At 41.2% G+C, this 17742-nt stretch overlaps 2 protein-coding genes and 1 long non-coding RNA gene across 3 annotated transcripts; 2 read left to right on the top strand and 1 right to left on the bottom strand.

The window, feature by feature from the left end:
* Positions 1-1116: 1116 nt before the first annotated feature.
* LOC138609199 (uncharacterized) lies at positions 1117-13368 on the bottom strand. Its single transcript, XR_011309463.1, has 3 exons — positions 13152-13368; positions 5062-5246; positions 1117-2508 (listed from the first exon to the last, which is right to left on the bottom strand). It is a non-coding gene; the product is annotated as an uncharacterized lncRNA (long non-coding RNA).
* On the top strand, positions 6623-10048 carry LOC138609198 (elongation factor 1-alpha). Its single transcript, XM_069681837.1, has 8 exons — positions 6623-6697; positions 7531-7682; positions 8159-8338; positions 8431-8727; positions 8832-8982; positions 9081-9337; positions 9438-9672; positions 9760-10048. The coding sequence occupies exons 2-8, from the start codon at positions 7539-7541 to the stop codon at positions 9879-9881; spliced, it is 1386 nt and encodes a 461-aa protein (XP_069537938.1). The 5' UTR covers positions 6623-6697; positions 7531-7538; the 3' UTR covers positions 9882-10048.
* LOC138609196 (elongation factor 1-alpha) lies at positions 10424-17385 on the top strand. The gene is made up of 8 exons (XM_069681836.1): positions 10424-10526; positions 11589-11741; positions 12459-12638; positions 12740-13036; positions 13197-13347; positions 14836-15092; positions 15789-16023; positions 17173-17385. The coding sequence occupies exons 2-8, from the start codon at positions 11598-11600 to the stop codon at positions 17295-17297; spliced, it is 1389 nt and encodes a 462-aa protein (XP_069537937.1). The 5' UTR covers positions 10424-10526; positions 11589-11597; the 3' UTR covers positions 17298-17385.
* The last annotated feature ends 357 nt before the right edge of the window (positions 17386-17742 follow it).

Genomic DNA, 17742 nt, shown 5'->3' with positions numbered 1-17742 from the left:
AGTTATTTGGCTTAAATTTGAGCTTTATTTTTAACGGTCAAATGGTTTTACTTCAGCTAGCCAAGGTAACGTTTTTACTAGCATAAGAAGTGTTATGCTATGGCTAGCTGCTCTTTAACTTACTCATTTGGACCTTAATAGTTTGAACATTTTGACCTGCCACGACAATAACATAACAGAGTACTACTGTATTTTTTTCCGGCGTTTTAAGCTGTACTTCTAACTTAAAACAGCCTTTATATCGAGCTATAGGTCACGCTAACATTGTTTTGACTACCTTTCTACTTAGAAATAATTGATGACAATGCAGTACTTTGGCCTAGAAAGGCACGTATTTTCTTCATGTATGCAGAATAAATAATTAAAACCCTTTGACACCATCCATAGAAAATGTGTTGCATTGATTCTACACCGAAATAAAGCCTTGTAGTATATTTCATAATTCACTTAAACTGTTAATTTTCTAAACCCATGTTTGTTTAGTTTCATAAAAGATACATGACAAAGTCTAAGTCTGTTCCTCTTAATCTGCCTGTATTCACACAGTATTTTCAGTTTCATTATTATATTCCTTAATTGGTCCCTGACGCAACTCTTAAGACAAGAGGATATATGACACAAAACTGTTGCTAGAAATAATAACACAAAAACAACTGCTTGTATGAGACTGAGCATTATTGAGCCTGGGTTATTGATCAGGTGGGTTTATGTGAGATGGTTATCATGTCCTGACAAATCTGATGATGAGTTAATATGCTGTAAATGTATTTTTATATATATTACGTTAAATTTTCTCTGTTCATAAATGTTTCCTGTACTTTCTCCTTTGTCCTCAATGTTCTCCACTGTATTTGCTTTACCACATACTGTGCCTCTTGAAAAAAAAATTGATAAGAGACAGTTTTTATAAGGCCATTCATAAGAAATATTGCCTACAAAAAACTGTATTGCTTAACCTCTAAATCTGTAGTAGCAGGACGCATGAGTGTGTAAGAATAAAGATAACTGGTGCACCCTAAAATAACCATTTTCTTGGCTCAAAGGTTCAGGAAACACTCCAAATTCAACTGAGCGAGCATTTTGGATACAAAATAATACACTCGATTGTCTTAAGAAAATAAAGTCAAGTTTATTTTTCAAACAGTATTATAATAAAACATTTCAGAAGAAACCTTGTAAGAGGCAAGAGAGACTCCCCCGTCCTCCCTCCAAGACTAGTTTAAACGTGCAGTCACAGACAGAGGTAGGTGAATGAAATCTCCAGCAGTCTCTACAGTAGAAGCCAAAACATGTAATCAAGTTGCCATCTACCCTGGAGGCAGTGATATGCATGTGACAAACACTTCTTTCTAACACTCAGGGTGTGAAACAAATGCTGATGCCAGCCGGGACACCAAAAAGAAATGCTTTGTTTGCAAGTGTGAACCGGGTGTTTGCATGTGTGGAGCGAGGGGTTGCAGGCAACAGGAGATGTGGAACCAACTGTGTGTTGCAAATGTGTTTAATTTGCATTTGCATTACCTGCTTCCCTTTAAGATTGTAATTGCATACAGTGTTTTTAACATTGACATTCAGATTGAGTTAAACTCTGCCTTTATGCACGTGAAAGCCAGTACTGTGGGATTTTCTGAATGTTGGCATCAATAAGGATCAGCCTTTTTTTTTTTATTCTGCACCCACACAGACACAAAGTCTTGTTTCTTAAAAATGGATGATAAAGAGAATCTGAAGTATCAGGAGTCAGTTGATGCATTAAATCAGTGTGATGGAAAATATTGAATATAGATCTATACATCTCCAGTTTCCTAAATAAAAATGTGAATGATAATAATAACCTTTATTTTAAGGGTAATTTCTTAAATCCAAGTAACAAAATGCTTCACAGAAGCAGCAAAATAAATAAAATTAAATTAAAATTACAAAATGTTTTCAAAGACAAACAGTTTAAATTAAAAATTATGGCCAAAAGTTTGTTGACACATACTTGTTTCTATTGTTCTTTGATGGGTGCTTTCGAATATATATATATAACCCAAGACCCCTTGAAATTACATTATGTCTACTCCCTTCTGTCTTAAACATAAACCCAAATCCTCTTTTCAACCTAAACTGAAGATACATTTATCTGTGACCCTCTGTTCCTACTGTGTCCTGAGTCTGACCCCGTCAAACAAAGCCTGATGTTTTATTTAGTTTTCTTGTTGCTTCTTTTTAGAAGTTTTATCTCTTTTTGCAGCCTGAAAATCACAAAACAACCCATCAACTTAATACAGAGGCTCTTCAGTCAGACAGTAGTTTGCTCCCTGCTTTGTGGCACTAGTTTCTTTCTCCCTTTCCTGTTGCTACATTTCAATTCCTCCGTTTACAAAGCCAGGTCAATAAATAAAATGATCTTCACAGTTTGGTGTGGAAGAACTTGACTTTGAACACCGTTGGGATAAAATGGAGCGACATCTGTGAGACAGCCTGATCATCCAGCATCAGTCGCCGACTTCAGTGTTGTTGAGTCTAAAAGAAAGAATATTTTGATTAATTATTTGCATTAAAGGCCTCTTGAGGTGCATCATTTTGTTTTTGAGAGATTTCTGGAACATTTTGAGGTTCACAGAAGAAACATGATACATAGTCAACAAAAAATAATTATAATGATATTTAAAGCTAGTTTGAATTATCCTTTTTATAGATTTTATGTGTGAAGGGAAATTATTCAAACCAAAATAAGCCTTAAAACAGATAACAATTTTTTGTTAAAAGTAAGAGAACAGGAAGGTGAAGTTGAAACATTAAGGTATATGGCTGTGAAGGAATATTACAAAATCGAATTATTTACTTTTCTATCTGCACTAAGAAACAACAGTTTCATCAGTCAGTATTTATAATGTTCAGATCTCTCCTGTTGCTATAACCACCACTCATACCCAATGACTCATCACTGACGCGCTGCCAGGGACTGACTGCCAGACAGCCTGTTGAATCACATTCTCCCTTTCACACACACACACATACACTTCCACTCTCTCCTCTAGTTAGTGCCCGAAATAAGATCACAGCTGTTATACTTTAACCGTTAATTCATCATCATTAGAGGCTACGTCTTTAGCCATGCTAACAGCAGTGGTGTGTCCGTGGTCCTGACTGAAATATCTCCAACAACTACTACATTATATTATCATGAAGTTTTGACACAAAAAGTCACTGTCCCCAGATGATTAATCCTACAAACTTTGGTTATACCCTGAGGTTGAGATTCACGAGAAATATCTCAACAACTGTTGGATAGGTTGCCTAAAATTTAGCCCAGACCATCATGTTTATTAGCTGTTAGCTTTGGTGATCATCTGATTTTTCCTCCAGCGCTCTAAACAAGTCAAGATTTAGTTTTGTTAATGGATACATACCTACAGAGCTAATGCTATCCCCATTTGACTTTACTTTGTTTTTAGAGCTAATTAGCAAATTTTAGCTTACTAGCCAGAAATACCTCAACAACTGTTGGATGTATTGCCATGATATTTAGCTAACAGACAAAAGCTAATAGCTAATAAACAATAAACTGATCATATTACTTTTCCTTTATCGTTATCAACAAGTCAAGATTTCATTTTCGTAGCCACTTCGGTTTATAGATAATAACCTGAAAACTTATGTAATCCTATCTGACTTTACTTTGTATTAAGTGCTAATGTTAGCATGCTAGCAATCTAAACTAAGATGGTGATTTTTGTGAAAATTGTACCTGTTAAACATTGTGATTGTGCGCAGGTTAGCAGGCTGATTCTGTGATGTGTTTAAGACTTGTTAGAGTTATTGTAATTTCGAATTTCTGTCTTGTAAACACATTTATGTCAACTTTCAAGTCCTAAATAAAACTGGATAGATTACACTGGGCACTTACTGACGGGGAAAAGTTAAATATGAAGCATTTCTTTTATCTAAAATATAAAGTTAAGGACTGTAAGATATTGATATAAGTGAAATGGTGACCCTTGTGTGGTGCTGTAGCTTGGTGTGAAATCAGAGCTGCAGCCACTTCTGTCTAAAAGCAGAGAAAACAGGTCAAGTGCTCTGGTGCCTGTTTGTCACCCTGAACTCTGAGTTCACGTCTGGGTCTCTGCCAAGTTTCTCTGCTCCACCTTTTGTGGGCTGGGTAAGGTTTCACTCTCACTGACACAGACTTCACTGTTGATATCTTCTCTGCCTAATGTCTGTTAACCATATTGGCACGACAGGATCGTGTATTTATGAATGTACATACTCTATGCAGGATTGTTTGGTGTCAGTAGCTGTCTGTAAACAGGGATCGTAGACCCTTGGGTGTTGTTTTACTGATGCACATCCGGGTCACATGTGTTTATGAATCCTGGTAAAGAGGCCTGTCCACATTAATGTGGCTGTGACTTAGATATGTCACTGTAAAATATTGCTCTTTTACCTTTGTGTACTTACAACTTTGAGTGCAGTACAAAGGTACAAAGGCCAAAACTGAGAAAAGATTACAGTAATGATGATAATCTGCGCTGCAATTAAGACATGACTAAGTTTGAAAGTGACAATGTTTTATCTCGTTTTAAAATGGAATTCAGAGGGAGTTAAGGAATTAAGCAAGCATACATAAAGACAGCTGAAACAATGTCAGACACTCCCTGCCGAAGGCAATAGAGCTAACAATGCTACCAGAGAAGAATTGTGCAGTGTGATTCATTTGATCTACCGGGCTTTTAGGTTTACAGCCAAGCCAGGTCACACGAGCGCTACATACCATACTCTTTAAACTGGCTCAGTCCACATTTTAAGCCTCTGATTATGAATGGAGGCCGCCCTGCACTGTGGCAACAATTGAAGTCAGATGCCATTTAAAAAGGGCATAATGCTCGCCCGTGTACGTTGAGACCAATGAGTGGGGTGGTTATTCATGTACTGCCTTATCCGACTGGTTATTTCATCTTAATTTAAACAAGGAAGAACAGTAAATAAGTACATTTTAAAAGATTTCTGCCCTCTTTGCCTTTAAACCATGAATGTGCATTCAACCACTTCAGCAAAGGAAACAACAATTCTCACCTTAACTTTTTACGACTCTGTTAGCAAGTTGTCGCTCTTTTCCTGCCCCTCAGTCATCTTATCACTTCCCTCCTGTCCTCACATCTCTCCCGAGTCTGTCTCTCGTCCTCCCCCCTCCTCATGGTCGCTCTGCTCTCCGCTGAGTGAAAGCAGCAGCTGCCAAGTCGAAGTGGCTGATACCTGAACTGTAGGGAAAGCAGAGTGTGGAGTTAGTGCGTGTCTGGGATATATGTGTTTGTGTGTGTGTGTAGCAGAGAATGCCAGCTGCCTCTATACTGGGCAACATGCCACAATGATGGAGGAAGAGGCAGAATCTGACCCCCTAACCTCCAAGTAGCATCCCAATAGCAATCAGGCCTTTCTCTCTTTATCCTGCCGAAAATTAACCCAATTTTTTATTTAATTCAGTGTAACTAATATCTTATTTTGACAGTATGCCTTTGAAAGCTTTAGGATATGATAAACGTTTTTGTGTGCAAGATTTAACCAAGACTGGGTCAAAAAAAACCCCCAGATAATTCAAGTATTTAATTAAATTACTTAAACCCTGAAAACATTTACATTTAATTCAATCAAACACTTGTAAATGCATGTGTTGTAAATGCAGACAACAGTCTGATAAGGTGTCTTGAAAAACAGCTTGAGTTCATCTTTTCAGGGTCCGGGCTCTGTTTGAATGCAAATCTCGTTCGGATTTAGTTAATCTTGTCAGGCTGATGAGTGGTCTCAGTACCAGTGGGTGGGTGACAAAGGGAGGGAGGGTGGGGGGGTCAAGCAAGGGCCTGCGGGAGCGATTTGTGAGCTTGTTTGCAGGTAAATAATAAAACACTGAGTTTCAAATACTTACATTTAAATTGAAAGATTTTTTTTTTCTTAAATAAATGTTAAAAAGCCATTCACTGTTTGCAGAGACACATATTTGTTGTCCTGTTTAAAATAAAATCAATGAAATATTCTTCTTCTATGGCACTTTTGAGTGTTTTGACCCATAGTGTGTATCTTTGCATGTGTCCAAATTTAAAATACCCCTCCCAAACAATACTTTTGAACAATAAAGCAATAATTAAGTGAAGTTGTATTATTATTTATATGAAATTCGTCTGGGTCCTATTATATTTTAAAGCTTAATTGTGCATAAACTTTCATTTTTATATTTTCTTGTGTCAGTTTTGATGGTATTAATTCACTGTTTTTTTTAAAGGCAAACTGTAATGTATTTATACTTTTATAGAAAATATCGTATACTAAGAAGTCAAAAACAACTTCTAGAGGCAGCAGTGCACTTTCTGATTACTACACGTAAGGAAGTCAAAAAAGGTCAAATAACTCTTAAAATTTAGTACTTTTACCATCTAGTTTCTTAATCATGATCCCCAGTCCCTCAATTGTCGTTAGTTTCAACAAAAAAATCACATCCCTGGGTGAGACATCATACATGTTTCAGGCGGTTCATCCGGTAACGTGCTGACGTTTTTTGCAGGAATGTGTGTGATTTGCGGGGTCTGCACCGGGGAGGGCGACGGGACGTCAGGCCGCCTCCCATTCAGTATAAAACCTCCCAGTCCGCCCCAACTCTTCCTCTTTCTGTTACCTGGCTAGGGGCAGCAGCTTTGGCCGTGAAAACCCAGAAACACCGGTAAGTTCGGCTTTGATTCATAAATTACAGCGAGAGCAGGACACAGGCCTTTAACTTAATTATGAAACTTACTATGAGTTAGTAACGTTTTGATCGTCGACTGTTTGATTACTAAATAGTCGGAAATGTTGTCATTTCGGTTATGTAACTTCACACAAACCTGTGGATTTTTTTTGAAGGAATTCAGCAACAAAAGTTAACGTTAGCCATCACGTATCATTAGCTTGCCTGACTGATGCTACTACATTTTGTTCGTGTATTGAGTTAAACGTAGTTTTATTAAACTTTTTAACAAAAGAGGGAACAAGGGAGGAGAGAATGCGGGGGGAAAGGAACAAAGAGGTGGCTGAGAAAGCGGAGAACCGAAGATGCTCGAAAGGCATTTCTTCTCTACCATCCGAGAAACAACTGCTCGTCTTGTCCGCTGACAGGTGTTGGGAGTCTGGATGAAATGGCTTCTAAATATTTGGCAGTCTTTGTAACTTTATACGACGTGGCCCATGGAGTAACACGTGTCTCGCCTGGCCTGTGGCCGAGTGAGGCCTAGCAGCCGCGGCCTTTTTCCGGCTCTAATACTAAACTATTGAGTAAAGATACGGGTTTTGATCAATTACGTTTAAAGTTTATTATGAATGAATTGTAATTGCCCCTGAATCTAAGGATGAAGTACTGCCAGAAGAGTGTTAAAATGGAACCGGGTCTGAGGTGCCATGGTTAACATAACGTTACATTCCTCTTAGCCGTTAGCTAACGACATGTGAACTCGCTGGTTGATACATTAGGATACGATTTAAAGTGGGAGCTAACGGTTTGGTTTTCTTTAATTGTGACAGAAACAAAAATGGGAAAGGAAAAGACCCACATCAACATCGTGGTCATTGGCCATGTCGACTCCGGCAAGTCCACCTCCACTGGTCATCTGATCTACAAGTGCGGAGGAATCGACAAGAGGACCATCGAGAAGTTCGAGAAAGAAGCCGCTGAGGTGAGTAATGTATTTTTCGTCGTATCTTTATAACGTTACATTCAAGATGGCGGCGTCAGCATGCCCCCTCAGTCCCGCTACCCGGCACGAATGTAGCAGTCGTGTGCGCGCACGCGGGGTGGGGCTTAACGCCGGCAGTTCTGATGGTGACAGTGCACTAATTTCAGTACAGGCCCCGGGCTGCGTTACAAAGACAGAATGTTAAAACAAACGATAGCATACACATTAAATTGATTAAAGTATTGATATTGTTGAATTGATCTATGTACAAATGTATTAAATTGCTCATTAGTCTGGAAGCTCAATTTATCTTAAATTGATTCTGTGATTATCACAGACAGACAGACAGACATAACATACAACTGTCAATATGACACTGATATCTTCAGCTGGATGTCAAAACTCAGAAACATCTTTATTGTTTTGAATATTAAATGTATTGCTAAAGCAGAAAAATGAACTTTGTTTCTCTGCAGATGGGCAAGGGCTCCTTCAAGTATGCCTGGGTGCTGGACAAACTGAAGGCAGAGCGTGAGCGTGGTATCACCATTGACATCGCTCTGTGGAAGTTTGAGACCAGCAGGTACTACGTGACCATCATTGATGCCCCTGGACACAGGGACTTCATCAAGAACATGATCACCGGTACATCTCAGGTAAGACAACAGTTCTTTTAAAAAACACTGAACTTTCAAGGGATCAATTGAATATGTTGGTGTCTAACCTTCTATTGGTGTTTTTATTTTAGGCTGACTGCGCTGTGCTGATCGTTGCTGCCGGTGTTGGTGAGTTTGAGGCAGGTATCTCAAAGAACGGCCAGACCCGTGAGCACGCCCTGCTGGCCTTCACCCTCGGTGTGAAGCAGCTCATCGTTGGAGTCAACAAGATGGACTCAACCGAGCCCCCTTACAGCCAGGCCCGTTTTGAGGAAATCACAAAGGAAGTGAGCACCTACATCAAGAAGATCGGCTACAACCCAGCTGCTGTTGCCTTTGTCCCCATCTCTGGATGGCACGGAGACAACATGCTGGAGGGCAGTGACAAGGTGAGGCATTTTTACCAAGTGATAACATTTATCAACAGTTTTACTTTAGTGGGTGGATTTGGATTTATCAGTAATACTAATCTCAACTTTGAATCTGTCTGTAGATGAGCTGGTTCAAGGGATGGAAGGTCGAGCGCAAGGAGGGAAATGCCAGTGGAACCACACTGCTGGAGGCTCTGGATGCCATCCTGCCCCCTGCCCGTCCCACCGACAAGCCCCTCCGTCTGCCCCTGCAGGACGTCTACAAAATTGGCGGTAAGTACTGTGAAATGTTTCATCACAAACAGATGCTGGTATTGCTTCAAATGTTCAAACTCTGCTTCTTGAGTACTAAAGCCAAACTTTTCACTCAGGTATTGGAACAGTACCCGTCGGCCGTGTTGAGACTGGTCTCCTGAAGCCCGGCATGGTCGTCACCTTCGCTCCCCCCATGCTGACCACTGAGGTTAAGTCTGTGGAGATGCACCACGAGTCTCTGCCCGAGGCTGTGCCCGGTGACAACGTTGGCTTCAACATCAAGAACGTGTCTGTCAAGGAAATCCGTCGTGGATACGTGGCTGGCGACAGCAAGAACGACCCACCCAAGGGAGCTGGCACCTTCAATGCTCAGGTTGGTATAGGGAACTTTAAGCTTGAAAGGATGTGATCAGAAATGTTTCACATTTGGGTGCTTGGAATTGGCAAAGATTTAATACCAAATGTTTCCACAGGTCATCATCCTGAACCACCCCGGACAGATCAACGCAGGTTACGCCCCCGTGCTGGATTGCCACACCGCTCACATTGCCTGCAAGTTCAACGAGCTCATCGAGAAGATCGATCGTCGTTCTGGCAAGAAGCTTGAAGACAGCCCCAAGTTCGTCAAGTCTGGAGATGCCGCCATTGTCAAAATGACCCCACAGAAGCCCATGGTTGTGGAGGCCTTCTCCAGCTATCCTCCCCTTGGTGTGTTTCGTACAGAGTTTTGAAGCAATAAATGAGTCTACATGAACACACGCATGCAGTTTCTAACTCACCTCCTTGTGTTCTCAGGTCGTTTCGCCGTGCGTGACATGAGGCAGACCGTTGCTGTCGGTGTCATCAAGTCTGTCGAGAACAAGGAAGTATCCGGAAAGACAACCAAGGCTGCAGAAAAGGCCCAGAAGAAGAAATGAATGATCGTGCAGGACATCCAGCAACAAGATGTGTGCCGGCTGCAGCGGGCCACACCTTCCCCTCTCTATTACCCCCACCCTGGATCATCTTCTCTGAGGCAGAGTTCTCTCCTCAAGGACTGGCTTATGCTGATTAAAACCCATCGCAAAAGTTTTCGCAGGAAAAAGGAACTTGTGGCATTGTCACCTACCTGAATCAATGACAGTGCTTCTTCTCAGTTAAGTTTAAGTTGGAAATGGTTTAGAACTGTATCGTTAAAAATGACGTTAAAATGCCACAAATTTAATTGGAAAGAAAGCTGCTGGTAACTAATAAAATAAATGTCTTTGAAAAAATTGAAATTGGCTTGTCTGTCCTTCATTAGCGCAGTTGATATCGTTTTGACTGTCACAGGCGAGCTTCTGTCTCTGTTGCAGCTGTTTTTGACCATGTTATCCGTGTCCAGTGATGCACTTGTCATCCAATCGCCTCGATAGGAGTTATGCAGCCCCAGCCAATAGCACCCCTTATTTTAGTCTGACAGCAACAAGAGAACATGCACAGCCCTCCCTCTCTGGTTCAGTATAAAAACTCGGGACAGATCTCGTTCTGTCCTTTTTTTTCCTCCGCTTTTCATCAGGGGACGTCTTCATAGCTGGGCACAGGTTGGTTAAATGTCATCTCCTCTTATAGCTATAAAACTGGACTAAAAATGCATGTTTATATAATGAGCTGAGCTACTGCATAGGGCAGAAAATTTGTATCAAATGACTGTATTCTGTTCAATGACCATTGCTGTCTGAATCCAGAGTAAACATCAGAAGTTGGCTATCTGTCAATTTTTTGTCTAGGTTAAGCAAAAGGGTAAACATGCTAGCTCACCTTATGATTTTGATATCCAAAAATTGTACAGCATGTGATTCTCTTCAGCTTTGTCTAAGAGGCCTAATGGACCGGGATGTCTCAAAGGCAAAGAAGCTGCAATAATTATCTAACTATAAATGAGTTGCTAGATTTTTTTCTTTCTGCCAGTCATGGTAGTCCTTTTCTTTCTACTTTCGTGAACGCGCATCTTTCCACCCCACTGCTGGCTGTACAGTGTCTGTGCGCGCGCTTGCATCAGTTGGTAACATGGCGGATCTGCGCTCCCGGCGCAACATGGAGGCCGGGTAGCCGGCATCGAGCACATGGCGCGTGACTCACCACTATCGCCTTTCCTGTGCGTGCACGAGCACCCAAAATGTCTTTGAGAGAAAGATTTTCCTTTCCCAACTTGTATGTCAATCTGAATTAAATAAAGCTACATTAGATGGATATTTAAGTACACCACAGTTACATATTACACCACTTTGTTTCGTTCTCGGTTTGACAGCCGTTAGCTAATGTAAGCTAACGACTTATGCCGCAGTTATGACAGGGTGGAGGTAAATCACAAGACAAACTAAGCTATTGTGTCAACTGATTATATTACTTTCTACATATATTTCTGTCATTAGGGTCTCAATAGTTGGTCATAAATTTCACCTCAACATATATTCTGGTCTCCAGAGTGATAACAGTTACTCCTAACGGTCTGAAAGTCATTGACGTTAGCTAACTGATATTTAATTATAACTGAATCATGGCGGACCCACTGAGCTCACTCCATGTTTGAAATCAAATTAAATATCGAAATATTAATTTATTTAAGTCATATAACTACTCCCCATGTTTTCTTTGTTAACCAGTAAATCAAAATGGGAAAGGAAAAGATCCATATCAACATTGTGGTCATTGGCCATGTCGACTCCGGCAAGTCTACCACCACCGGCCACCTGATCTACAAGTGCGGAGGAATCGACAAGAGAACCATCGAGAAGTTCGAGAAGGAAGCAGCTGAGGTTGGTTATGATGACATAACAGGCCTACATTTAATTGTTCCCGAAATCAATCACACTACAGGACACATACGTATGAGCTCATAAATGCAGATGCAGTGTCTCTCATTCAAGTATGGGGAAACGGGTGTGGTGGATGAAACTGCTGTTTGATATTACTTGGTATAGACTGCCACCTACTGTTGAAAGACTTGTACTGCCTTAACCATTATTTAAACTGAAGGATTAATATTATTCAGATACCACAGAAATGTAAAGATGAAAGCGGGGTATTTGGATGAAAATTAAGGCTTTGAAATGAACATCAAAAAATTTATAGTAATAAATGGAATGTGTTTATTTGGACTGTTAAATTAGATAACTTTGCATTTTAGGCGATATTTTATGTAGGCTAAGAACTTTATTGTCATATTTCTTTATATGCAAATAAGGGCTAAAAGCTGTCTATGTTTCCTTAACTCAGGTATCCTAACTCAGGTATTTCTTGGGTTAAAAAGCAGATCAGTCTCATGAGTTTCATTAATATAGTCCTGTAACATCTCCCCAATCCAACTGTATTTCATGGAAACTGTTAGGGGTCTGTTTGGGGAGTTATTTCAGAGGATACTTTTCGGAGGAAATTTGCTGTTTTTCCACATTGAAGAGCCATTAAAAAAGGTCAACTTTTCTGGCTGATTCATTTTTTCCCCTTCTCTGTTTGTGTTTTCTTAACCACAATAGATGGGCAAGGGCTCCTTCAAGTATGCCTGGGTGCTGGACAAACTGAAGGCCGAGCGTGAGCGTGGTATCACCATCGACATTGCTCTGTGGAAGTTTGAGACCAGCAAGTACTACGTGACCATCATTGATGCCCCTGGACACAGGGACTTCATCAAGAACATGATCACTGGCACCTCTCAGGTAAAACTACACCTTTGAATCTGTTCTCTACAGGTTTGTCATTTATATATATTTATATTTAAATATAAATATGTATGATCTATAAAATTCTCCCTCTTTAGGCTGACTGCGCTGTGCTGATCGTTGCTGCCGGTGTTGGTGAGTTCGAGGCTGGTATCTCAAAGAACGGCCAGACCCGTGAGCACGCCCTGCTGGCTTACACTCTGGGTGTTAAGCAGCTCATCGTTGGAGTCAACAAGATGGACTCCACCGAGCCCCCTTACAGCCAGAAGCGTTTTGAAGAAATCACCAAGGAAGTGAGCACCTATATTAAGAAGATTGGCTACAACCCTGCCACTGTTGCCTTTGTCCCCATCTCTGGATGGCACGGAGACAACATGCTGGAGGCCAGTGACAAGGTGAGGGACTTATAATTTACTAAACTGAAGTCCGTATAATAAAGCGCAAAATACAATTTAAAGAATTTATCACATTATCACATCAAAAAATCCTTTAGAAAACCTCCTTCCTTACCTCATTTCACTCTTCCTGTCTCTCATTCGGCATCCTCCATTTTAGATGAGCTGGTTCAAGGGGTGGAAGATTGAGCGCAAGGAGGGTGGTGCAAATGGCGTCACCCTGCTGGAGGCTCTGGACTCCATCATGCCTCCGTCCCGCCCCACCGACAAGCCTCTGCGTCTGCCCCTGCAAGACGTGTACAAGATTGGCGGTAAGGACAGTCAGGCTATGTCAACTCAATACACATAATTTAAAGGAAAAGGACGCAACAATTTACATACAAACTGATGCCTTCATAGTCCACCTACCTTCCCGACAAGCATTGTTATATACAAAAAGATATGATGGAAATTTACCAAGTCTATCTCACACTTTTAACCCTTCTCACACATCACAAGTCTGGATTTAAGATGTCAGATTAAGGCATAAATCACAACAGCACAAAGTCAAGATAAAGAAATCGTTAAATAAACCAAGAAGCTGAGAATTAAAATCAGGGTAAATTGATTTTCTAAACCCTCACAGTGAAAGATCAAAGACGTAAAAAAGAAACTACTCGTGCAGCCACCATTAAAAACCAACCAGCCCAGCTTTTCTAGTTTATTCGTATCCAACGAAGTGCTTCATATAGAATAAGTCAGCAAACTTAATTTAATCATAGTCCTAATTAACCGCCTGACATGATATAAAACAGGCGAAATAATACTCTTTAAATTTCATATAATTAATGAGAATTTTAACAAATAGTCTTACTGTAAGACGCAGGATGAGCCTCCCTCTTGCTGTAAGTTAAATAAGCTTTGAAAATGTGCTCGGGGCAGCCTGCAACCGAACAGAAAGCCCTCCCCTTGTCTACCTCTTATCATTACCATCTGACTTTTCACTTTTCTAGTCGAGCCAGGGCAACAACTCTCGCACAAAACTTGCCGAACATCACGCCAGCTTTGAGGTTTCGCAACCGCTTCGCTAGCTCTGATTAAAGACGAGGTCGAAGACAAGAGTAGGGAACGTTTATGAACATTAAACGACACCTTCCTAAAAACCTTCACTCGATCAGAAAGCTGAATCCCGCAGTGTCGCGTATTCAGGGGTTAATTAACCCATCAAATCAAAAACGAACACAGAGCATCCCCATTCAAGTCACATTGCAAATAAAGCATGCCGTTTAAAATTAAACTATATATATAGACTTAAAATCACAAAATATCGACACCAAAGACACACAAAGTTGAGTGTCTCACCTAAAATCCTGACAGTTGCACAAACAGCACCAGCAGGTTGAAGTGGTTTTGGAGACTTGAGTCCTGTGTCTTACTGTTGACTCTGATATCTCCCACTGAAATGCAAATTGTGGGAGGGTTTCCAACCTGTTCAGACTGGTCTATCACAGAGGAGGAACTTTAGCTATGGAAGTTTTTGTGTACAAGACCACACCTGTACCTAAACCCTACAGGTATTCATAGTGTTATGTTAATTATATGCGTTGCCTGACTGTCTTTAAGATAAAAACGGGTTGAAGGAGAAGAACTAGAAAGATGTTTGTCAAACCCTGTAGCCTGCTCAAAACAGCTCCATCAAAGTCTTTGTTTGAAGCATGAAGTTCACATTCTTGTACCCATTTAACCTTCTCCTAATTTACAGCTCTTTTATTTTGAAATCATTAAAAGAAAGTTCTAGAAACTTGTGTACTTCTGCTCAGGTATTGGAACTGTGCCCGTCGGCCGTGTTGAGACCGGTGTCCTGAAGCCCGGCATGGTCGTCACTTTTGCTCCCCCCAACCTGACCACTGAGGTGAAGTCTGTGGAGATGCACCACGAGTCTCTGCCTGAGGCTGTGCCCGGCGACAACGTTGGCTTCAACATCAAGAACGTGTCCGTCAAGGAAATCCGTCGTGGAAATGTGGCTGGTGACAGCAAGAACGACCCGCCCATGGCTGCTGACAACTTCACCGCCCAGGTGAGTCCCAGGGAACAAGATAAAGATGAAAGGAATAAGAAGATAGAAGGAACTCGTCTTGAGCTCTTTAAAATCTTCTCCTCGTCTTTTGTATTGACAAAATAACATGGACAGGAACCAAAACACAACACACTTCCTGCCTGTTGGTTAACAAAGATTTACAAGAGACCCGCACTTTCTTCTGTCATTTTAATGTTACTTATGTTTTTGACACATCTCCACATCCGTTAATAGAGAGGGAAAATGATCCTTAGATCTAAATGCAAATTCCAAGTTCTTGACCTTTTTAAAAACAGTGATCCAAAACTTTCCCTCTAAATTTATCATCATGATAAGTACTTGTGAAATGGACGCAAATAAAGCTGCTGTCTGCATCCAGGAGACACATTAGCTAACACCTTTGCAAGCTAGTGACACAATACCGTAATGCAGGAAATGTGAAGGAATAATGAGGAAAAATATGCTGTTGGGAATATCCAAATATTCCTAAGAAATGTTATTAACTCAAAGAAATAATCTACCCCTTAAATTACAATGTATGTCATCACATCATCAAGTGAAAAAGGAACCCTTATGGCCACAGTCTATGTGAGTTGTCGCCCAACATTTATCTACTCTCTACTCTGGAGATCACTCACTAGTTTGAATTACTTTTTATCTGCCTTCTTGTGTCTCCTCCGCTCTCTCCCTCTGCAGGTCATCATCCTGAACCACCCCGGCCAGATCTCCCAGGGTTACGCGCCCGTGCTGGACTGTCACACCGCTCACATTGCTTGCAAGTTCAGCGAGCTCAAGGAGAAAATCGACCGTCGTTCCGGCAAGAAGCTTGAGGACAACCCCAAGGCTCTCAAGTCTGGAGACGCTGCCATCATCACCATGGTGCCTGGAAAACCCATGTGTGTTGAGAGCTTCTCCCAGTATCCCCCACTGGGTGAGTGAAACGCTCTTTGGCTAGAAATAGAATATGGTAGTCTAGACATTTTTATGGCATCATAACATTAATATTGGCTTGCTCTACTTTGGTGGCAGGTTTGAAGGCCCTTGTATAATGCATGCTGGCTTTGCTACTTGGACGCTAAAATGCAACCATAATTCATTTTATTAGTTAAACATAAACAGCAGGTTTCCGGGAAGAAAAATTAGAATGGCAGAAATAAATAAATAAACTGTAGTTCCTCGTGTAGCCACTAGAGACTGGCTCCAGAAGGGAGTCCATCCCCATAGAACCCCATGTTTAATGCTCCACTTTACAGCTGATGTAACTTGTGAAGAGCGTGGTTCAGGATACAGTTTTGGTGTCTTGCTAATTTCGAAATTCATGCAACTGTAAGGGGGAACATTTTAAATATAACTTAACTATTTAAACTATAGCTGTGTCTCAATTCAGGGGCTGCATCCTCTGAAGGACGCAGGAAGATGACTCAATCGTAGCTTGTTTCGACCGCGATGGCTGAACTGGAATTAGAACTTTTACATTTAAAAGTGTATTCCTCGGCCGTTTAACAGTCCGCCATCAAGTTTGAATTGGCGCGCAATGAATCTCAGGATACGTTGGGCTGCGAAGGATGCAGCCGTCGGATCCTTCGTGGCCCGGGAAAAGGAGGACGCATTTGTCGGCCTTCGAAATCTGACAGCCTTTGAAGCTGAATTGAGACAAAGCTTGTTTTAAGGCTTTTGCATACTTGTGTCACTGAACTTGGACTCTCGGCTCCGTCGCTATCACTGCTACCACAGCTGTAATAAACCCAATGTATACTGCCTGCCTAACACCAAGCAGCCATCTTCGCGACTAGCTGGTGAACATAGGGGAGCCAGTAACAACTAGAGATCCAGATATTATCAATAGGCAATGGTGGAGACCAAAACAGAGGTAAAAAGAGGGTGGATATGTGGTGTGGTGTGATGACTGCATGATCAATTGTTTTATTTTTTACATGTTTGTAATACTCGACTCAAAGATCTTTGGTAGTGCTGTGAAAGAAGCTAATCTCACTCATTTCAATTTTACTTTCATAGAATAAAAACAGACACAGGTGGATGATAATTTTAACATCTTCTTGGGTCCATCTCTGCTTCCCAGGTCGCTTTGCTGTGCGTGACATGAGGCAGACAGTGGCCGTCGGTGTCATCAAGTCCGTGGACAAGAAGGCCGCCTCTGGTGGAAAGGTCACCAAGTCTGCACAGAAGGCCGACAAGAAGAAATGAATTCTCATGCAGGATGTCCAACGAGAAGTGGCGTCCCAGCAGCAGCCGGGCGCCCCATCCCCCCATCTTCCCTCCCACCCAGCGCCGTCTTCTCTGAAGCAGAGCTCTCTACTCAAGGACTGGCTTATGCTGATTAAAACCCATCGGAAGAGTTTTCGCAGGAAAGGAAGGCTCGTGCCTTGTAGGGGAAACTATGATCATAATTAACTTCAAACCAAAACAATAAAAATCTTAAACATTGCCAAATGAAGATCACTCTGTTGTGTTTCTTTACATTCAAATCATTCATTTATCCCAAACACATTAGAACACATTCAGGTCAAAGGTCAGTTTTAGGCTTTATAGTTAATAAAGAGGTATATATTAAGTGTAAATGTTAATGTAATGTGGCTACAGAAGTGTTTCAGAAAAGACAGTCCAGGTGCAAATGTTGAAGCAGTGAGGG

The sequence above is a fragment of the Semicossyphus pulcher genome, unplaced genomic scaffold, assembly GCF_022749685.1.
Source record: "Semicossyphus pulcher isolate SPU_LCO1_2020_fin unplaced genomic scaffold, fSemPul1.0.p SCAF_5, whole genome shotgun sequence".
Classification (NCBI taxonomy): Eukaryota; Metazoa; Chordata; class Actinopteri; order Labriformes; family Labridae; genus Semicossyphus; species Semicossyphus pulcher.
This window is presented reverse-complemented; position numbering and strand designations above follow the sequence as displayed.